This window comes from Moschus berezovskii, chromosome X (assembly GCF_049115385.1).
Source record: "Moschus berezovskii isolate FMDL1 chromosome X, NW_MosBer_1.0, whole genome shotgun sequence".
Lineage (NCBI taxonomy): Eukaryota > Metazoa > Chordata > Mammalia > Artiodactyla > Moschidae > Moschus > Moschus berezovskii.
The window spans coordinates 3,381,350-3,405,145 of record NC_142488.1 but is presented as its reverse complement, the minus strand read 5'-3'; the positions used below and the strand labels follow the sequence as shown (position 1 = coordinate 3,405,145).

At 42.6% G+C, this 23,796-nt stretch overlaps 1 protein-coding gene across 1 annotated transcript; it reads left to right on the top strand.

Annotated features, from left to right (window-relative positions):
- Nucleotides 1-386: 386 nt before the first annotated feature.
- Nucleotides 387-20,973, top strand: LOC148773200 (odorant-binding protein-like). Its single transcript, XM_088834000.1, has 6 exons — nucleotides 387-464; nucleotides 936-1,075; nucleotides 6,696-6,763; nucleotides 11,042-11,152; nucleotides 12,713-12,814; nucleotides 20,918-20,973. The coding sequence occupies exons 1-6, from the start codon at nucleotides 387-389 to the stop codon at nucleotides 20,971-20,973; spliced, it is 555 nt and encodes a 184-aa protein (XP_088690126.1).
- Nucleotides 20,974-23,796: the final 2,823 nt, after the last annotated feature.

Here is a 23,796-nt window from a genome sequence, read left to right as displayed (position 1 = left end):
ACCATGCGGAAGTGAGGGATATGTACCTTGGACAGCTCATCTCATTTTGGATCTCGTGATAAGCAGAAAAATAAATAATTGTCCTCTTGCAATATTGGACGTACTGCAGTTTCTCGCTTTAAAGGTCAAATGCCCACATCCACATATGCTTCTCTTAAAACAAATATCGTTATTAAAATGACAGAATGCCAGAAAAGTTTATCTCTGCCAACCAGGATACTGAAGGTGCCCTCTGTTTTAACTGTGGTCATAAGAGAAACAAGCATTGGTTCATGATGTGTCACGCCAACAGATGCAGGCTCCAAAAGTGGCAGCACTTTTGCATCATCACCAACCACTGGGACACCCTCAGCTTCTAGAGCAGAAGGGCCACGAGAGTCAACAAGATGAAGGCTCTGCTTTTCAGTCTTGTCCTCGGTCTGCTTGTTGCCAGTCAAAGTGAAGCTCAGACAGACGCCTCACAGGTACCAGGGCATTTGAACGGTGGTCCAAGATTGGGAGGAGTTCTTAGCGTGTATCCGTGTGAGTGTCCTTTTCGAGGTTTGGTCATGTGGACTGCTAAGTCTCGCCATCTCCCTGCAACTGAAAATTGCTCCATTCACTGGCTCTATGCCTGCTGTTTGTGATGTCTGTATCATCTCTAGCATCCATTCATCGGCTCTCATGTATGTTCACTACTCTTGCAAAACCAGTGGATGATCTCACAGCTGTTGGATTGGGTCTCCTGCATTTGACAACATAGCTCAAGCTATCTCAGTAATACCTCAATTATTTCCTTTACCTGACTTGAGTTTTCACGTGATTTACACCTAGGGCTGCGTTCATAAAGATAGGTAAATTCTGCTAAGTGAAAGGGCAGGGAATCTCCTGAGAGATGGTATCGAGCAGAATTTACAGAGATGGACTAAGATTTCTGAAGGGAATTTTGCTTTTAGCTTACAGGAAGATGGTTGACCCAATACACATCAGCCAGTAACAAAGAGAAGATCACCGAGGGGGGGCCATTCCACGCTTTCATGCGTTACATTGAGCTTGATGAAGAAAATGGAACAATACTGATGCACTTTTATGTCAAGTAAGTAAAAGTCACCCAAATGGAAAACACCTCTAAACTCTGGCCTGAGGGAGGGTGTCTCTCCTCCATCTGCAGGCAGCTCTCTGGCTGATGTTGAGAGGAAGACGCCCTGAGCTGTGGGGCTGAGCAGGGATACTGAGGTGGGGGGAGGGCAGTTTCCCTGTGAGCACCAGGGATTATCCCGAAAACTCTGCGGAGAGGGGGAACCAGAATCTCACTGTCATCAACTCATTACAGTAAAGAGGGACACAGCCGAGGGAAGAGGCTCATGTCCTGGAACACACAGTCCCCACCAGGCGCTTGACCCCTTCCTGCAGAATTTGTAAGAGACGGTTCCCACTGAGCCCAGAAGTGAGAACAGGGGGAGAGCACACAGTGAGCTCTGCCCTCCGGGCTTCCTCATGGGAGGTTTCAACATAACTGAGTTTCCCAAAGTCGTCAGAGCCCCTAGTGACTTTCCCAAGTCCTTTTCCAGGCGCTGCCATTGCACTTGACAGCAGTTCGATCACTGGGTCAGGAAGATCCCCAGGAGAAGGAAATGTTGACCCACTTCAGTATTCTTGCCTGGAGAATCCCATGAACAGAGATGCCTGCTGGGCTATAGTCCAAGGGTTCGCAATAGTTCAGACAGGACAGAGCAACGAAGCACACACACACAGAGATCCAAGTACCATTCATGGAATGTGGTATACCAGTATACCACATGGTATAGTGGTATAATGTAGGTGGTATGCTAGGAACATGCAAAGTATGGCAAAAATCAACACATTTGTTCTGCCATTATCTCCCACCCCACCCCACCCGAAAAAAACCGGAATATGTAAACTCAGGTATACATTGTGAGGAATAAAAGTATTAAGAACAGAAGCAACTAAATATTTTATGCTTGGAGATATTGCTTTATAAATATATATCACCGATTATGTATTATATATAACCATATGGTTCATAGCATCAGTTCATTCGCTCAGTCGTGTCTGTCTCTTTGCGACCCCATGAACTGCAGCGAGCCAGGCCTCCCTGTCCTTCAACAACTCTCAGACTTCACCCAAACTCATGTCCATTGAGACGGTAATACCATCCAACCATCTCATCCTCTGTCGTCCCATTCACCTCTTGCCCTCAATCTTTCCCAGCTTCAGGGTTTTTTCCAAAGAGTCAGTTCTTTACATTAGGTGGCCAGAGTATTGGACTTTCAGCTTAGCATCAGCCTTTCCAATGAATATTCAGGACTGATTTCTTTGGGATGGACTGGTTGGGTGTCCTTGCAGTTCAAGGGACTCTCAAGAATCTTCTCCAATACCACAGTTCAAAAGCATCTATTTTTTGGTGCTCAGCTTTTTTTTACAGTCCAAGCCTCACATCCATACATGACAACTGGAAAAACCATAGCCTTGACAAGATAGACCTTTGTTGGCAAAGTAATGTCTCTGCTTTTTAATATGCCGTCTTGATTGGTCATAACTTTCTTCCAATGAGCAAGCGTCTTTTAATTTCCTGTCTGCCATCAGCATCTGCAGTGATTTTGGAGCCCCCAAAAATAAAGTCTGACACTGTTTCCACTGCTTCTCCATCTATTTCACATGAAGTGATGGGACCGGATGCCAGGATCTTAGTTTTCGAAATGTGGAGTTTCAAGCCAACTTTTCTACTCTCCTCTTTCACTTTCATCACGAGGCTCTCTAGTTCTTGTTTATTTTTGCCATTAGGGTGGTGTCAACTGCACAACTGTGGTTATTAATATTTTTCCTGGCAATCTTGATTCCAGCTTGCACTTCTGCAAGCCCAGTGTTTCTCATGATGTACTCTGCATGTAAGTTAAATAAGCAGGGTGATAGATACAGCCTTGACGAACTCCTTTTCCTATTTGGAACCAGTCTGTTATCCCATGTCCAGTTCTAACTGTTGCTTCCTGACCTGCATATACGTTTCTCAAGAGGGAGGTCAGATGGCCCGGTATTTCCACCTCTTTAAGAATTTCCACATTTTATTGTGATTCACACAGACAAAGGCTTTGGGCCTAGTCAGTTAACTCGAAATAGATGCTTTTATGGAACTCTTTTGCTTTTTTGATGATCCAGCAGATGTTGTCAAATTGTTCTCTGGTTCCTCTGCCTTTTCTAAAACATTCTGGAACTTCTGGAAGTTCACGGTTCATGACTTGTTGAAGTCTGTCTTGGAGAATTTTGAGCATTACTTTGCTAGTGTGTGAGATGAGTTCGATTGTTTGGTAGTTTGAGCATTCTTTGCTATTCCCTTCTTTTGGCATTGGGTTGAAAGCTGGCATTTTCCTGTCCTGTGGCCACTGCTGAGTAGTCCAAATTTATTGCCATATTGACTGCAGCACTTTCATAGCATCATCATTTAGTATTTGAGATAGCTCAACTGGAATTGCATCACCCCCACTAGCTTTGTTCATAGTGATGCTTCCGTGGGCCATCTTCACTTCACATTCCTGGATGTCTGGCTCCTGGTCAGTGATCACACCATCATGATATCTGGGCCAAAAAGGTCTTTTTTGTACAGTTTTCTGTGTATTCTTGCCACGTCTTCTTTATATCTTCTGCTTCTGTTCGGTCCATTTCTGTCTTTATTGTGCCCATCTTTGCATGGGATGTTCCCTTAGTATCTCTACTTTTCTTGAAGAGATCGCTAGTCTTTCGCATTATATGATTTTCCTCTATTTCTTTGCACTGACCACTGAGGAAGGCTTTCTTATCTCTCCCTGCTATTCTTTGGAACTCTGCATGCAAATGGGTATATCTGTCTTTTTCTCCTTTGCTTTTTGCTTCTCTTCTTTTTACAGCTATTTGTAAGGCCCTTCAGACAGCCATTTTGCTTTTATTCATTTCTTTACCTTGGGGATGACCTTGCTCCCTGTCTCCCATGCAATGTCACGAACCTCTTTCCATACTTCATCAGGGACTCTGTGTATCAGATCTAGTCCCTGAAATCTATTTCTCACTTCCACTGTTTAATGATAAGGCATTTGATTTAGGTCATATCTGAATGGTCTAAATGTTTTCCCTACTTTCTTCAATTTAAGTCAGAATTTGGCAATATGGAGTTCATGATCTGAGCCACAGTCAGGTCCCACTCTTCTTTTGCCGGACTGTATACAACTTCTCCATCTTGGGCTGAAAGAACATAATCTATCTGATCTCACTGTTGGCCATCTGGTGATGTCCATATGTAGAGTCTTCTCTTGTGCTGTTGAAAGAGGCTGTTTGCTATAACCAGTTCGTTCTCTTCGCAAAGCTTATTAGCCTTTGCACTGCTTCATTCTGTACTCCAAGGCCAAATGTGCTTGTTACTCCAGGTGCTTCTTGACTTCCAACTTTTCCATTCCAGTCGCTTATAATGAAAAGGAATTCTTTTTAAGATGCTAGTTCTAAAACGTCTTGTATGTCCTCATAAAGCCATTCTATTTCAGCTTCTTCAATGTTACTGGTTGGGGCATAGACTTGGATTACCGTACTGTTGATTGGTTTGCCTTGGAAATGAACAGAGATCTTTCTGTCGTTTTTGAGATTGCATCAAAGTTCTGAATTCTAGACTCTTTTGTTGACCATGATGGCTACTTCATTGCTTCTAAGGGATTCCTGCTCACAGTGGTAGGTTTATTGTTCATCTGAGTTAATATTCACCCATTCCAGTCCATTTTAGTTCACTGATTCCTAGAGTGTCAATGTTCACTCTTGCCGTCTCTTTTTTGACCACTTCCAATTTGTCTTGATTCATGCACCTAAGAGTCCAGGTTCCTATGCAATATTGCTCTTTACAGCATCGGACCTTACTTCTATCACCAGTAACACCCCCAAATGGGCGTTGTTTTTGCCATCCCTTCATTCTTTCTGGACTTCTTTCTCTACTGATCTCCAGTACCATACTGTGCACCTACCGACCTAGGGAGTTCACCTTCCAGTGTCCTATTTTTTGCCTTTTCATACTGTCCTTTTCTTTACTTATCATTAAATGTCTATGCCTAGAGCCAGAGGTAAGAACAGATCAGCATATTGCAAAAGTTTTGGCTCTTCACGTGAGAAAATTATGCAGTCTGAATCATCTTCCCCACCTTCCTCTCTCAGCACAAAATTTAAAACAGTTATCAGTGTCTGCATATGCAAGGAATCACGTTTTCCAAGCCAAATGAAAGGAGTTTGTCTGCTCAGATAAAATTTTTTTTGTATTTGCAGTTATGTTGGATAATTGCTGTGTTCCCACTTTGTGGTTGTTTTTCAGTGAGTTCAATGCCTTTCAATTCCCTAATGACTCAGAGGGCTTCCCTGATAGCTGAGGTGGTAAAGAATCTGCCTGCAATGCAGGAGACCCTGGTTCAATTCCTGGGTCAGGAAGATGCACTGGAGAAGGGATGGGCTACCAACTCCCGTATTCTGGCCTGGAGAATTCCATGGAATCTATAGTTCATGGGGTCGCAAAGAGGTAACATGACTGAGTGACTTTCACTTTCACTTTCAATGACTAAGAACACTCACCACACTTCACTGTGGGCATTCTTTTCCTAGGTGTCTGTTCCAAAATTAATCCAGTCCCTGTAGAGTTATTTCCCTTTTAGTATTTGTTTAATGAAAATTCTTTAAATGGGCCAAATACACCTTTTTCACATACATATACAGAGGACATATGTGAAGCCACGTACTCCTGTTATAGAGCTGACAATATATACTTATCATATAGTGTATCCAAAAATTTCTTCATGATATCGTACAAACACATCGTGTGTACTAAAGTGTTTGCTTGTTAAGTGTCCGTGTGAGTGTGAAATATGTCTGTATAGAGACACTTGTCTTTCAAGTTTAATCCTCATATGGTATTGTGATGGAGGAAGAGTGTGTGTTTGGAGAAAATTAAACTTTTTTAAAATTGTGTGATTTTGGGCTCTCATATTGTCTAATGAGGGCTTCCCTGGGGCCTCGTATATTGTGAAAGAAAGCCTGGTGGATTTCATGTTGTCTAATAAGGCCTGGTGTCTCTCATATTGTCTAATAAGGGCTTTCCCTGGTGTCTCAGAGGGTAAAGAATCTTCCTGTAATGCAGGAGACCCGGATTCCATCTCTGGGTCAGGAAATTCCCATGCAGAAGGAAATGGCAGCCCACTCCAGTCTTCTTGCCTGGAGTTTCCCACAACAGAGGAGGAGATTGGTGGGCTACAGTCCATGGGGTCGCAGAGAGTCAGACACAACTGAGTGACAAACCCTTTCACTGTCATTGTCTAATGAATCACTGCCAGGGTTGTGACCATGCTCAAGGTTTGTCTTGATGGCTAAGCCTCTCAGTTTTCAGAATCCATATAAAGGAAAAGTTCATTCTTTTCCTTTCTTCCTAAAATTCTAGATTTCGCAACAGTTATTGCTTTACACACGACCTGCTTTGTGTCTGTGGTTATCTTTGGAACTACTAGTCAGATTTAGCGGGTAGACAAATCATCCTTGCCGATTGATATATGCTGGATCTCAGACAACATATTTCGTCTCTTTTGAAGGTCAAATTGTTCACCAGCACTGAGGTGATACCTGACACATATTCTTGGGTGACATACAGAAAGAATCCAAATTTTTATTATGTTAATCAAACAACATGAATATATTTTGTTTTTAAGGAAGAACGGAGAATGCATAGAAAAATACCTCTCAGGCACAAAGGAAGGAAACGTTTATGCTATTGACTGTAAGTATGGAAGTTTCACTGGAAAGATGACGTTCAGGTAGAAATCTTGGTCTCAGCTTTCTTCACTAACCCCATACACCTGAATTCCACTCCCACTAAAAATCAGAGGTCAGGGACTGGATAGCCTTCCCTCAACGGAGTGTTACTCAGGGAGACCAGATCCAGACATCCTAGACTTAGAAGTTAAGTGGGTCTTAGTAAGCATTATGAAACAATGTTAGTGGAGGTGACAGAATTCAAGCTGTGCTCTTTAAAATCCTAAAAACTGATGCTGTTAAAGGGCTGCAAGCAATGTGTCAGCAACTTTGGAAACCTTGGCAGTGGCCACAGAACTAGAAAAGGTCAGTTTCCATTTCAATCTCCAAGAAGGACCATGACAAACAATGTTCAAACTACCGCACGGCTATGCTCACTTCACATGCGAGCAAGGTTCAGTTCAGTTCAGATCAGTCCCTCAGTCGTGTCCGACCCTTTGCGACCCCATGAATCACAGTACGCCGGGCCTCCCTGTCCATCACCAACTCCCAGAGTTCACTCAAACTCATGTGCATCGAGTCGGTGATGCCATCCAGCCATTTCATTCTCTGTCGTCCCCTTCTCCTCCCTTCCCCAATCCTTCCCCTCCCTCCCCCAATCCTTCCCAGCATCAGAGTCTTTTCCAGTGAGTGCTCAATATCCTTCAAGTCAAGATTCAACGGTACATGATCAGACAACTTCCAGAAATATAGGCTTTATTTGGAAAAGGCAGATGAACCCGATCAAAGTGTCAACATTCACTGGATCATGGAGAAAGCAAGGCAGTTTCAGAAAAAAAAAACAATTTTTTTCCTGCTTCATTGACTATGGTAAAACTTTTCACTTTGTGGATCACAACAAACTGTGGAAAATTCTTCAAGATATGGTAATCCTGGATTGCCTTACCAGGCTTCAGAGAAACCTGTATGTGGATCAGTCAGCAATAGTGAGAACTGGACAGGCAACAACAGATTGGTTCAAGATTTGGAAAAGAATACAAGATAGTATATATGGTCATGCGACTTCTATAACATATATACAGAGTACATCATGCTGAGTGTCAGGCTGGATGAATGACCAGCTGGTATCACGACTGCTGGAAGAAATAGCAACAGCATCAGATATTCAGATGATACAACATTATGGAAGAGAGTGAAGAGGAACTAAAGAGTCTCATGATAATGGTGCAAGAGGAGACGTAAAAAGCTGGTCTCAAACTCAACATTCAAAACCAGGAAGATCATGGCCTCTGGTCCCCTCACTTTATGGCAAATAGAAAGTGCAAGAGTGGATGCAGTGACAGATTTTCTATTCTTGGATTCGAAAATCTCTATGGATTGTGACTTCAGCCACGTAGTTAAAGATAACTGATATTTGGAAAGAAGGCTATGACAACACAAGAGAGCTTATTAAAATGCAGATACATCACTTTGCCAACAAAGGTCCGTTTAGTCAACAGTATGTTTATTTTTTTTCCCGCATTTATTTATGGATTTGAGCGTTGGACCATAAAGAAGGCTGCGCACCAAAGAACTGACGCTTTTGAATGGTGGTGGTGCAGAAGACTCTTGAGAATGACTTGGACTGCAAGGAGATCAAACCAGTCCATTCTAAAGGAAACCAGTCCTGAATATTCATTGGAAGGACCGATGCTGAAGCTGACGTCCCAGTACGTTGGCCACCTGATGGAAAGAACTGACTCATTGGAAAAGACCCTTATGCTGGGAAAATTTAAAGGCGGGAGGACAAGGGGATGACAGAGGATTATATGGTTGGATGGCAGTATCGATTCAAAGTACATGAATTTGAGCAAAATCTGGAAGGTCATGGAGGACAGGGAACTTGGTGCAGTACAGTTCATGGGGTCATGGAGAGTCAGACATGACATAGCGATTTAATATCAACGAGAACAACGTGGCTAATCATGAGTGTATAATTTCTATTTTGTAGGAATCTCACAGATAATTTACAACTGGTTTATGAACTGAGATCACGGGGTCTATACTGAGATGGCACATTAGTGCCATTCACGTTTTTAAAAATTATTTTAAATTTTAATTGGAGGCTAATTACTTTACATTATTGTATTGGTTTTGCCATACATTGACATGAATCTGCTCCGGGTGTACATGTGTTCCCCATCTTGAACCCGCCTCCCACCTCCCTCCTCATCCCATCCCTCTGGTTCATCCCAGTTCACCAGCCCCGAGCATCACTTTTTAAAAACAATCTTATAATATCTTAGTCCATTCAAAGTTAGATGGAGGAACTTGAACTCAAGGAAATCATCGAGAGTTCAATCATAAAGGCAGCTTCTATACAATGCAATGGGCATGGTGGCTAAGTTTGTATCTCTGAGCTCTTTATAATGACCCTAAAAAACATTATTATTTTCACACAGCCTAAAGGAATTATGTTTGATTAAAATTTAAACATATCAATATGTGATCACAACCCTTTCCTAAACGAAGAAGTCACACAGTACATATGCGATAGACTCAAATTAGTAAAATTCATGCCTGAAATATTTCCACATACTTTGCTGGATAGCTTCTGACATTTGAGGTTTTCAAAATTGTGCTTTCATTTCTCATATTCCCACTATACGGTTTCTTTTGGCCAAATCATGAACGCTTCCACTGTCTTTACTCTTCTCCATTTTTGCAATCCATTTAGGCTTGAATTTTATACAGTGACTTAAGAAGAAAGGCAACAGAAGTGCAAGACTTCTTGGAAGGTCTCTAGGGGGCCAGCCAGTGCAGCCTTCAGGTTTGTTTACAAACAGTGAAGTGAAGCTACCTCAGGCCCAGTTACCAGCAGTGGCCTTGATGGTGACCTGATGCCCTGAAGATAGGTTTGCTCTCACTTCCCTATCACCTTCATTAACATCACAGTCAATTCATTGATGTTGCTGTGTCCACCTCGGTAAATCCATGGTGAACCACAAGTGGTCACTGATATTCTGAGGACATTCATAGTCTGAATTAAGCTGTCCCAACGTGAGCAAGGCTGGTGGACTCAGCATGGCCTTGGGAAAATTGCATATTCTTGTCAGGGCTATGAGAGTCTGAAGCTGCTTTGGATGCCTTCTTTTTTTTTTTTTTTTAGCACACTGATAATTTTCAGTGGCTCAGACACTGAGCAGTGGTGTATGCAGGCTTCGGGAATACAGATGTGCATTTTTACATTCCATGTTGCTGAGTGATTGCAGGAAGGTGAGACGGAGGCCAGGAGAGAGAGAATGGACATAGGGGATGTGGCGGTGACACACAGTAGGTCAGAGCTGCTTCTTGTCCAGACACGCGGGCAGGGCAGAACGGAGGGGCAGCGCTCCAGGTGGGGAAGGAGCTCACCACTAGGAGGTCACTGCCTACCTGTCCCAGCAGGTAAGCTGTCTTCACACCAACAGACACCGCAGGGGGCTGTGTCATACTCCAGTGTGAAGGGTCGGGAAACACAATACTTAAAGTGCTCAAAAGGTGGCCTGCCTGATGTAGCCACTCAGGAACAGAAGGTGATGAACACAAGGTAGGCTGACATTGGCCAATAGAAACCAATTCCATGGCTGGGGTCACAGCAATACAAATAATTTTTGAACCTGGATTGGATAATATGTGTATGCTGCTTAAAACACTCTCGGGGACTTCCCTGGTGGTCCCGCGGATAAGAATCTGCCAGCCAGGGCAGGAAACATAGGTTCAGTCCCTTGTCCAAGAAGATCCCACATGCCGTGTGGGAACTACGCTCATGTACCACAACTACTGATCCTGCTCTCTAGAACCCCGAACTGTAACTACAGAAGCTCATGCACCCCAGCGCCTATGCTCAGCAACAAGAGAAGCCACTGCAGTGAGAAGCTCGCACACCACAATTAGACTGTACTCCACCGTCACCACAAGTGGAGAAAGCCCACGGGCAGCAGGGAAGACTCAGCAAATCAAAAATAATTAATTATAAATGCAGGAAAAGAATCTGTTAGGTTTATCAGCACACACGTTCTATAAAGCATCTTAGGCTTCTCAGAACACACTCTATAAAGCATCTTAGTAAGACAGCAAGGAGTGACTGGTTAATTGTAGGAAAAGGTGGGGATGAGGAAAATCATACCTCCTTCTGTTGCCATGGTTAATGGTAGCGTTCTGTGCAGCATGAAGTGAGTGGGTCCATACACGATGGACGTTCTTCATACTCACCGTGTGCCAAAATAATCTAACTAACAACAAGTCAAGGTGGGGCTGTTTGTATCTTTTCTCTCTCTCACAGACGCGGGTCACAATGAATTTCAACTCCTTAGTGGGGACGAGAACAGGCTCTTAGTGTATGATGTCAACGTGGATGGACATGGCAAGGAGACAGAACTGGTGGGATTATTTGGTAGGTATGATATTCTAAAATTCCCATAACCATTGTCATGTAACACATACACTGTCAGGACTTTCATTCAGAATATAAGGAGGTGCTGACAGCATTCCATATTCAGGGTGCAAGGCCTGCGTGTTTATGCTCACCAAATTAAGGTTCCTGGAAGGTAATCCACAAAGAAACAGGAGGCCATACGGTGGAGAATATCACATCATCAGGCATTTCACAATGATTCCTATGTGATCAAATCTTAAAAAATGAAGTTTTCCTACAATATTTTATTTTACATACGTCAACATATTTCAAGCCATGTCTGTAATGAAACTGACTTTATTTCATGTTTAAAATTTTATTTATTTTTTAATGGAAGGATAACTTCTTTATAGATTGTACTGTTTTCTGCCAAATACCAACATGAATCAGCCATAGGTTTAAATATGCTTGTGTGAATGTTGCTCAGTCATGTCTGAATCTTTGTGACCCCATGGACTAACAGTCCATAGAATTCTTCAGGCCAGAATACTGGAATCGGTAGACTTTCCTTTTTCCAGGGTAACTTCCAAACCCACAGATCAAGCCACATTGCAGGAGAGTTCGTTACTAGCAGAGTCACAGGGTAGTCAATAGGTATATATATGCCCCTTCCCTTTTGAACTGCCTCCCATCTCCCTCCCACCCCTCTAGCTTGATATAGAGCCTGTGCTTGAGTTCCCTGAGACATACAGCAAATTTCCATTGGCTATCTATTCTACATATGGTCATATCAGGTTGCATATTTCTCTGTCCATACATCTCACCATCTCCTTCCCTCTCCCCATGCACATACATCTCTTCTCTATGACTGATTCCCCACTGATGCCCTGCAAATAAGTTCATTATCAGTACCATCTTTCTAGATTCCATACATATGCAGATTCCATATGTATGTCCTAGTATACAATATCAGTTTTCTGATGCACTGTAAACCTTGGAACCAGACATTTGTAAGAAATATCTTGGTCCTGTTCCATGTTTCAAATGCATTGTTCTTATGAACACTGATATCCCCTCAAGTAACTGCACAGGAGCACTAAGAGGTGTGTGTGCCATGCGGACAACAGGTGTCTATTTCAGAAAAGTTTGCTGGGTAGAATGGTAGGTTCATGAAAGAGTAAATCACGCCCTGTTATTACATGCGATCAGGTGAATATGTCCGTGGAAGGGGAGAAAGGTGGTTCCTACTAAGCTTGGTGTACAAAAACATATGAGAGGTAGGTACATATGCGAGGAAGATGAGAGAAGCAAGTAGGTTCCATATTAGGATGGAGTCAGCCCAAAATTCATGAAGATCCTTGCAGGTCTTTGTGGCCCAGCTCCTGATGTTGAACAGTAGGGTGTCCTACTCACCAAATTGGACTGGGGTCAATTCTTAAGACAGAAAGCACATGTTTGTGTCATGGGAACCATTGAGAGCCCTTAGATTCTACAAGTGAACCTCTGATTGTCACATTCCATTTCTTCTTCTGTAGATTCAGAAATTTCCGTGGGTTCCCGGGGGTTGAAAATTCTGTTTTTTGCTCGGTGATTTTACAGGCAAAGGAAACAATGTAGACTCGAAATACAAAGAGAAGTTCGACAACGCGGTGAGAGAAAAAGGGATTCCGGAAGAAAATGTCCTGAACTTATTCGACATTGGTAAAGGAATTATACTTTTTCCCCTGCCCATACCATTCACCTGGTGTGTATAAACCAGAAAACAAGTCAACTTATTCAAAATGTCTTCTTCCACAAGTAATCTCTTTTAAGATCCGTTATTAAAACAAAGGAAGAAAGGAAGGAAGAAAACTTGGAAATGCTGGGGAATGTTAGTAATCGGTGGCGCTTTCATTTCTCCCATTTTTTTTTTCCCTAGATAACTGTCCAGAGGAGTGAAAAAAAAGTGACTCTGACACTCTCGTAAGTAAACACAGTCCATTATTAACGCTACATCTTCCAGATGAAGCAATAAGGTAACACTGTTATTTCATATGTGTAAAATGTTTGTTCCACCACTTTAAATGTATCACTAAAGAATTTTTTGTTCCATAATGTCCCTGCTCTTGAGCCATATTATTGCAAACACTTTGATTAATTAACACCAAGCAGCTGTGATGAGAGAGTCTTATCCTGCAGAAATCTTGCAGACCAGAGTCATCTGACAGAAGGAGGAATGCCCATGAGTTGGTGGAAATTATTAGTGTTTCCATCAGTCCTGACCTCGTGATTGTCCCCACACATTCCTCCCCCAAGTGAATCGGTATGAAACAGAGCTCTGCTTCCCTGAAGCAGGGCTTCCCTGATACCTCAGTTGCTAAAGAATCTGCCTGCAATGCAGGAGACCCCGGATCAATTCCTGGGTCTGGAGGATATGCTGGACAATGGAAAGGCTACCCACTCCAGTATTATTGGGCTTCACTTGTGGCTCAGTGGGGGAGACCTGGGTTGGATCCCTGGGCTGGGAAGATTCCCTGGAGAAGGGAAACGTTTCTCCAGTATACTAGTGTGGTGAATATCATGGATTGTCATGGTCCATGGCATTACAAGGAGTTAGATGACCGAGTGACTTCCACTCTCACACTTTTTGCAAGACTAGCGTTTGATCTCATATGATTCAGAGAGAAACAGTAGATGCCTACCCACCACACTGTCTGAAACATGCATTTGCGACATATTCCTTCTCAGATGTTCCAAAAGGGAGATATTTAAACTTTCTAAACTAATACAACCTCCAGAAAGGACACTGATCTAAGCTAAAGTATGGCGTTTAATGCTCTGTCGAGAAAGAATCTTAACAAAAAGAGTAGAGTGACTAAAAAACACGAGCATCCATGTGAATGTGATAACAATAATGTGGTACCTATATTCAATGGAGCATTACTCAGCCAGAAAAGATGCAACTAACACTAGTTACAGCAACATGGATGGACCAAGATATTTGTCACGCTGAGTGAAAGAGTCAGAAAGAGAAAGACCAATGCCAGAAATGTCACTTATAGTTTTCAGTTTAGTTCACTAATTGTCATACCCAACTCTTTGTTAACGCATGGACTGCCATATTCCAGGGCTCCCTGTCCATCATGAACTGTCGAAGCTTGCTCTATCTCATGTCCATTAAGCCAGTGATGACATCCAACCATCTCATCCTTTCTCCTCCCCGTCTCCAACGCCTCCAATCATCCCCAGCATCAGGATGTTTTCAAATAGGTTATTTATTCGCATTAGGTGGCCAAAGTATTAGAGTTATAGCTTCTTCATCAGTATTTTCAATGAATGTCAAGACTGATTTCCTTTAGGGTGGACTGGTTGGATCTCCTAGCAGTCCAAGGGACTCTCAAGGGTCTTCTCCAACTCCACAGTTCAAAAGCATCAATTCCTTGGCGCTCAGCTTTCTTTAGAGTCCACCTTTCATTTAGTGTAGATACAAGGCCATGGTTCAGATGTCACATATTTGCCAACAATTCAGGAGACCCACATTTGATCCCTGTTTCAGGAAGATCCCCTGGGATGTGAAATGGTAGCACACTCTAATATTCTTGCCTGGAGATTCTCCATGGAGACAGGAACCTGGTGGGCTACAGTCCAAGGGGTCACCGAGAGTTGCACACGACAGAGTGACTTTCACTTTTGCATAGATATCACTTCTGCTTTGAATCTAAACCATGACATGGAGGAAATTATTTACAAAATGGAAACAGGCTCACAGACGTGGAGAACAAACTTGTGGTTGTCATGTCAGAGGAACTCTGGGAAGAGAAGAATCGGGAGGTTTGTGGTTGACAAGAGAAAGTGAAAGAAAGGACTAGTTGCTCAGTCATGTCCGAATCTCTGTGACCCATGCACCATAGCCTTGCAGACTCTTCTGTGCATGGGATTCTGTAGGTAAAAATGCTGGAGAGGGTAGACATTCCCTCCTCTATAGGATCTGAAAACACAGGGATCGAACCTGGGTCTCCTGAATCGTTTGCAGATATCTTACACTCTGAGAAGTGTGGGGATAGTAGATGCAAACTATTATATACAGGATGGATAGAGAACAATTTTCAACTGCATAGCACAGGGGACTGTACGCAATACTCTGTAAAACCTAAATGGGAAAAGAATCTGAAAAAAAAAATCGATCTTAGGTTTTGTATGTATAATCACTTGGCTGTACACCTGAAATAAATGCAACATTGATCATCAACCATAAACTTAAAAAAGTAAAGAAGTTAATTCTTGAGGACCCAAACGACAAAAGTTGCAGGATTAGAGTTGTCTGCTGTAAATACCGAGCCTTTAACTCACCACTAGGTGAAGATGTACATGCATTGTGAAATCATTACTCATGGAATCAATCCCCGATGGGAAATTTCCAACCTTGTGTACATCCTAGGGACAATTCCACAGGGAACTTGCTGTCACAGAGATGTGGAGTGTTGAGGTCCATCTGGAATTGGACACTGGATCAGCAACCAACTCCCTGTACCCTGGACAGCTGACTGCCTGAGGCTCACCCCTGTCAGCCATCATATGGTCGACTCTAGCAAACCTCTGGTTCTCTTTTATTCACCAACAGAAAGATTCACTGAGACCATAATATCCTTGTCTCCGTGGAATGAAGATCAACAACACGAAGACGACTTTCCTGGTTCCTGATTAACATGATCCTGCTCTCTTCACACTCACACTCCCTCTTCCACCTCATCGCTCCCCGTCACGACATCATGTCTTCATTCATGTTATTAGATTGCTGAGGGTTTAAATAAATCGATTCAATATCTGCCCTGCACACGCATGTCTGTGCAAAAGTCAACTCATTTAAAACACACAAATGTCCACATTAAGTATCCAGGAAACTGTGCCTTTCATAGGACAGGGGTTCATCAGAGACGATCCTTAAATAGATTTGGTAGATATGCCCTCAGGTGTCCAGGCAAGAGGGAGAAAGGAGACTAAAGCATCATGGGGCAGAGTTATGGATCCTCCACCATACGGGCTTCTCTGATGGATCAGATGGTAAAGAATCTGAATGAAATGCAGAAGACCCAAGGTCTATCCTTGGGTGAGGAAGATCCTCGGGAAGAGGAAACGGTAACCCACTCCAGTGAAGAATGCCATGGACAGAGGAGCCTGGTTGGCTACAGTCCATAGCATGCTAAAGAGATGGACAGGCCTGAGCGACTAACACCTTCACTTTCTGTCTCTTGTTCGGAAGGGGTCAGTCTGATCAAAGAAAGTGTCTAAAATGCATCTTATTCATTCCCAAGAAAGGAAAATACATTCCACTCACTAAGGCTTGTGCACAGAAAGCGCAGGATGACATTACTGTTCTGTTCAGTTCAATTATTCAGTCATCTCTGAATCTTTGCGACCCCATGAATCGCAGCATGCCAGGCCTCCCTGTCCATCACCAACCTCCGGAGTTCACCCAAACTCATGCTCATTGAGTCGGTGATGCCATCCAGCCATCTGATCCTCTGTCGGCCACTTCTCCTCCTGCCCTCAATCGATACCAGCATAAGGGTCTTTCCCAGTGAGTCAACTCTTCATTTGAGGTGGCCAAACTATTGAAGCTTCAGCTTCAGCTTCAGTCCTTCCAAGGAAAACCCTGGACTGATCTCATTTAAGATGGACTGCTTGGATCTCCTTGCAGTCCAAGGGACTTTCAAGAGTCTTCTCCAACACCACAGTTCAAAAGCATCAATTCTTCAGTGCTCAGCTCTCTTTTATAGTCCAACTCGCATCCATACATGACCACGGGAAAATCCATAGCCTTGGCTAGACGGACCTTAGTTGACAAAATAATATTTCTGCTTTTTAATATGCTCTGTAGGTGGGTCATAACTTTCCTTCCAATGAGTAAGCGTCTTTCCATTCTATGGCTACAATCACCATCTGCAGTGATTTTGGAACCCAAAAAATACAGTTTGACACTGTTTCCACTGTTTCCCCATCAAGTTCCCATGAAGTGATGGAACCAGATGCCATGATTTTGGTTTTCTGAATGTTGGGATTTAAGCCAACTTTTTCACTCTCCTCTTTCACTTTCATCAAGAGGCTCTTTAGTTCCTCTTCACTTTCTGCCATAACAGTGGTGTCATCTGCATACCTGAGGTTATTGATATTTCTCCTGATAATCTTGATTCCAGCTTGTACTTCTACCAACCAAGCATTTCTCATGATGTACTCTGAGAATACATTATATAAACAGGGTGGCAATATACAGCCTTGCCGGACTCGTTTTCATATTGGGAACCAGTCTATTGTTCCATGTCCAGTTCTAACTCTTGCTTCCTGACCTGCATACAGGTTTCTGAAAAGGCAGGTCAGGTGGTCTGCTATTCCCATCTCTTTCAGAATTTTCATAGCTTATTCTGATCCATACAGTCAAAGGCTTTGGCATAGTCAATGCAGGAGAAATCTATATATTTGTGGAATTCTCTTGCTTTTTCGGTGATTTAGCAGATGTTGACAATTTGATCTCCGGTTCCTCTGCCTTTTCTAAAACCAGCTTGAACATCTGGAGGCTCACGGGTCACGTATTGCTGAAGTCTGGCTTGGAGAATTTTGAGCACTACTTTACTAGCATGTGAGATGAGTGCCAATTGTGCAGTAGTTAGAGCACATTTTGGCATTACCTTTCTTTTCAATTGGAATGAAAACTGATCTTTTCCAGTCCTGTGGCCACTGATGAGTTTTCCCAATTTGCTGGCATAATGATTCAAGCATTTTCATATCATCATGTTTCAGGATTTGAAATAGCTCAACTGGAACTCCATCACCTCCACTAGGTTTCTTCATAGTCAGCCTCCGAAGGCCCACCTGACTTCACATTCCAGGATGTCTGGCTCTAGGTGAGTGATCACACCACCGTGATATCTTGGTCATGAAGATCTTTTCTGTACAGTTCTTCTGTGTATTCTTGCCACCTCCTCTTAATATCTTCCGCTCTGTTAGGTCCATACCATTTCTGTCCTTTATTGAGCCCATTTTTGCATGAAATGTTCCCTTGGTATCTCTAATTTTCTTGAAAAGATCTCTAGTCTTTCCCATTCTATTGTTTTCCTTTATTCCTTTGCACTGATCACTCAGGAAGTCTTCTTTATCTCTCTTTCCTATTCCTTGGAACTCTTCATTCAGATGCTTATATCTTTCCTTTTCTCCTTTGCCTTTTGCTTCTCTTCTTTTCACAGCTATTGGTAAGGCCTCCTCAAACAGCCTATTTTTTTTTTTTTCATTTATGTTTCTTGGGGATGATTTTCCTCCCTATCTGTTGTACAATGTCATGAACTTCCACCCATTGTTCTTCAGGAATTTTGTCTGTCAGATCTAGTCCCTTCAATCTATTTCTCACTTCCACTGTATACTCATTAGGAATATGATTTAGGTCATTCCTGAATGGTCTAGTGGTTTTCCCCACTTTCTTCATTTTCTGGCTGACTTTGGCAATAAGGAGTTCACGATCTGAGCCACAGTTTGCTCCCAGTCTTGTTTTTGCTGACTGCATAGAGTTTCTCTATTTTTGGCTGCAAAGAATATAATCAATCTAATCAATCTGATTTCAGTGTTGACCATCTGATGCTATCCATGTGTCTAGACTTCTCTTGTATTTTTGGAAGAGGGTATTTGCTATGACCAGTGCATTCTCTGGGCAGAACTCTGTTAGCCTTTGTCCAGCTTCATTCTGTACTCCAAGTCAAATGTGCCTGCTACTCCAGGTGTTTTATTACTTCTTCCTTCGCCTTCCAGGCCCTATAATGAAAAGGACATCTTTTTTATTTTGTTAGTTATAGAAGTTCTTGTAGGTCTTCATAGAATTGTTCAACTTTAGCTTCTTTAACATTACTGATCTGGGCATAGACTTGGATGACTGTGATATTGAATAGTTTCTCTTGGAAATGAAAGGAGTTCATTTTGTCGTTTTTGAGACTGCTTCCAAGTACCGTATTTGGACTCTTTTGTTGACTATGATGGCTGCTCCATTTCTTCTAAGGGATTCCTGCCCACAGAAGTCGATATAATGGTCATCTGAGCTCAATTCACTCAATCCAGTCTATTTTAGTTCGCTGGTTCCTAAAATGTCGACATTCACTCTTGCCACCTCCTGTTTGATCACTTCCAATTTACCTTGATTTATGGAACTATCATCCAGGTTCCTATGCAATATTGCTCTTTACAGCATCGGACATTGTTTGTATCATCCACAGCAGGTTGCTGTTTTTGCTTTGGCTCCGTCTTTTTATTCTTTCTGGAGATATTTCTCCATTGATCTCCAGTAGCCTATTGGTCACCTACTGACTTGGGGAGGTGATTGTTCAGTGCCGTATCTTTTTGCTTTTTCATACTCTTTATGGGGTTCTCTAGGCAGGAATTCTGAAGTGGTTTGCCATTCCTTTCTCTAATGGACCACATTTTGTCATATCTCTCCACCATGACCTGTCCATCCTGGGTGACACTACACGGCCTGAACCATAGTTTCATTGAGTTAGACAAGGCGGTCGTCCATGTGATTAGATTGTTTAGTTTTCTATGACTGTGATTTTTAGTTTATCTGCCCTCTGATGGAAAAGGATCAGAAGCTTATGAAAGATTCCTGATGGGATAGACTCACTGAGGGGGATACTGGGTCTTGTTCTGATTGGTGAGGCCCTGCTCAGTAAATCTTTAATCCAATTTTCTACTGATGGGTGGAGCGGTGTTCCTTCCTTGATATTTGTCTGGGGTGAAACTATGGTGCAATTATTGAAGATAATGGTGACCTCCCTCAAATGGTCCCATGCATGTACTGCTAGAGTCCCTGTGCTTAACCATGAAGCAGGGCAACACTGACCCACACCTTCACCCACCAGAGACTCCCGGACACCCACAGGCAAGTCCCGGGCAGTCTCCTGTGGGGTCACTGTTCCTTTCTCCTTGGTCCTGGTGCACCAATTACTGCTCTGCCCTCCAAGAGTCTATTTCGAGTCCTGCGTAGGTTCTGGCAACTCTATGGTGGGGTTAATGGCGGCCTCCTCCAGGAGGAATTATGCCACACCCACACCAGGAGCCCCGGTCCCTTGACACTCCCAGAAGCGTCCTTCTGATGAAGCAGAATGGCCACTGCCCTCTTTTTCCACAACACTGTGGAATGGACTTTGAGAGTGTCAAACTCTAGCGAATAACCAAAGGTGACTTCACTTGGAACTGTTTCTTTGACTTGCTTTCTGTTGCCATTCTTATTATGCTGCTACTGCTACTGCTGCTAAGTCACTTCAGTCGTGTCCGACTCTGTGTGACCCCATAGACGGAAGCCCACCAGGCTCCCCCATCCCTGGGATTCTCCAGACAAGAACACTGGAGTGGGTTGCCATTTCCTTCTTCAATGTGTGAAAGTGAAAAGGGAAAGTGAAATCGCTCAGTCGTGTCCAACCCTTTGCGACCCCACGGACTGCAGCCTACCAGGCTCCTCCATCCATGGGATTTTCTAGGCAAGAGTACTGGAGTGGCTTGCCATTGCCTTTTGCGATTCTTATTATAATTCTTATTATTATAATAAATATTATTCTTTTTATAATCATACATCATGGCCTGCCTCAGAAGGCCCTACCCTTCAGCCTGACTATTAAAATGCCTTTTCTCAGCTCACAGGCAGATAAACTGACCCTGCCCAGCTATGAAAAGAAGAAATTTCCACACACATTCCGAAGGCTGGCCCATCCTGGGATGATCTGCAAGACTGAAAATTCTTTTTACTTCACTTCCTCACTGACTCTCATGCGCTATTCTGCCTTTTGACTTTAGTTTGTCATCACTGCTCTCCCTCGGCTCTATACAAGAACCTGACCTCCAGACCCTGACAAGATGGTTACTTCGAGACATTCGTCTACCATCTTCTCAGCCGACTGTCCAAAGTAATTCCTATTCCTTGCCTCCCCACCACCTTTCTCAGACTCACTGGTCTGTCAGTAGGAGAACTAGAGTGTCCATGTGCCATGACTAAAGACCCCAGCTGTGATGAAACAAAGATTTTGCATGCAGAAACTAAGGCCTGGTGCAGACAAATATATTAATGCACAAATAAATAAATCTAATACTATATTATTGTATTAAAAGTCATACACAATTACTTTCTTTAAAGTAGTGGGCTTGTGTTTCATTGGCTCAACTTTAGACTCTAACTGCATTGCAACCTTGACCATGTATCCTTGAGGGAACCTGGAATTTTGAGTGGCCAAGATCAATAGGCCTCCTAGCAGTGTTAAGTTAGGAGTTGCACAATCTAAAATGTAAAAACAGTGGTTACAGAAAAAAAAAGAAAGAAAAGAAACCAGAAAAGTAAAACAAAATTAATAACTTGTTGTTAGAGGCTTCTCAGTTAAAAAAATATGAATGAATTTGAGGAGAAAACAGGAAGATGTACCAACCAGTACTTAGCATTATTTGGACGGAGTTACAGCAGTAAACTTTTTGTAAGATGGTTCTGGTTTTATTTATTATTCTATTGCGTACATTTTGACCAATATTAATGAGACTTGGGATGAAAGGGTAAAAGAGACCTTTCAGTACAAAGCAATAGGATTTTTTTTTTAAATCAGTTTCCTTAAGAATGAAATCTTATTTCTTTTCTATTCTATCTTTCAGTTAGTGGAGAATGTTTTACAATGTTCTCCGGGCTCCTGCCATACAACATGGGAAATCAGCTGTAATTATTCATTAATCACCTCCTTTTTGAGCCCCTTCCCCTCACCGCATCTCACCCCTCCAGGTCACCACAGAGCGCTTCTCTGGGCTCCCCGTGTTTCTCCCACTTCTCATCAGCTACATATGGTTTGCAGGGAAGAAACAGAGAGGCAGATATAGAGAACAGAATGTGAGCACAGGGAGGGAAGAAGAGTACGGAGACCAATGGAAACCAACACGATTACTGCAACTGTCGCAAGAATCTCTGAGAAGAACTAGTGTCTCATCTCCCCTTGATTGGCAGTTAGAAAGACTTCCTAAGATGGGATGGGCCTAGGATACACTCCCAGGGGACACATGTTGGTCAGAGTCCAAAAGGAAACCCTGGGAATGCTGGCGGTACAAAATAGAGATGGAAGGGTGATGATGGGTTGATAAGTGGTGTTAGCTGGGATCACAGGACCACTGAAATTTATCCGAGTCAGGGACTTCTCTGGTGGTCCAGTGGTTAGCATTCTGTCATTCCCCTGCATAGAGTATAGTTTTCATACGGGTTTCATCCCTGTTGGATAACTAAGAACCTGCATGCTGCATGGGGCAGCCAAGATAAAGATACAGACAAAAAAAAAAAAAGAAAATGAATATCTGGGTCAAAGACCAAAGAGAGGAAGCGGTTTCAGGATATTCTGAGACATGAAATCTTCAATCACGCAGACTTTCCAGCTGAAAATACGACAGGATAATATACAGAGGAATGCATGAACAATGGAGATAACATGATTTTGCAACTGAAAGAAAAGAGTGTAAAAGGAAAAAATATAGATATTATTGTCGGCTTCCCTGATGGCTCAGAGGTTAAAGCGTCTGCCTCCAATGTGGGAGACCCGGGTTCGATCCCTGGGTCGGGAAGATCCCCTGGAGAAGGAAACGGTAACCCACTCCAGTATTCTTGCCTGGAGAATCCCATGTACCTAGAAGCCTGGTAGACTACACTCCACGGGGTCGCATAGAGTCGGACACGACTGAGCAACGGAACGGAACGGATTGTCAGTACATGTGAACAAGAAGGGAAGTGATCCTCTGAGGATGTGAGCTGAGGACGCCCTTGAGACGACAAAGTCTCCTCAAAGGTCTGAATTCAATCTAAATGAAGGGATCTGAGCTCCAATCAGTCCCAGGAGCAGACAGCACTGGGTCAGTTCTCACTTCGTTGACTCAGGAAATCTGAATCTCATTTCTTCTTTTCTATACTCAGAAAAAAATAAATCTTTTAAAGTATTTATTTGCCAAATAACAGTGAATGAAGATGAAAATAAGTAAATTTTTATGAAAAAAAAAAGATGAAGAAAATGACTCACTGTTTCTGTGATCTTGAGTTAGGAAATTTGTTTTTTCCATTAAAAATTGTTAAACTTGCAAGAACTGCTGTCCAGCCTTTTTTGCTCACTGGGAGAAACAACTGAGTTAGTGAGTAAATATTTTATTAAGGATTAAATGTGTAAAAGGGTGTCTGGAGAGAAATCACTGAAAACAAACTACAGATATGCCTTCTTCAGATGACTTTAAGCAGTGTATTACCAGATCGCCCTCCTAGTACTTAGGAGGAAAAAAGCCCACATTGGGGCAGGAGAAGGTGATAAATACTCTGTGCTGACCTGCTCCCCATCCCAGAATAATAGGATTCTTTCCAAGGTTCTCTTAGGAAATAGTGTTCCCTTGGCTAAACCACACAGTCAATCTTTACTTTTACAAAATAAATCTTACACTATCTCCTCCATATTAATAGAACCATGCAGAAGTGAGGGATATGTACCTTGGACAGCTCATCTCATTTTGGATTGCGTGATAAGCAGGAAAATAAATAATTGTCCTCTTGCAATATTGGAGGTACTGCAGTTTCTCACTTTAAAGATCAAATGCCCACATCCACATATGCTTCTCTTAAAGCAAATATCATTATTCAAATGAGAGAATGCCAGAAAAGTTCATCTCTGCCAACC

Excerpts from the sequence above, each read along its gene's own strand:
- LOC148773200 (XM_088834000.1), top strand. The coding sequence starts at position 387 with ATGAAGGCTCTGCTTTTCAGTCTTGTCCTCGGTCTGCTTGTTGCCAGT. Across the intron at positions 465-935 it reads CTCAGACAGACGCCTCACAG|CTTACAGGAAGATGGTTGAC; the intron begins GTACCAGGGCAT and ends TTTTGCTTTTAG. Across the intron at positions 1,076-6,695 it reads CTGATGCACTTTTATGTCAA|GAAGAACGGAGAATGCATAG; the intron begins GTAAGTAAAAGT and ends TTTGTTTTTAAG.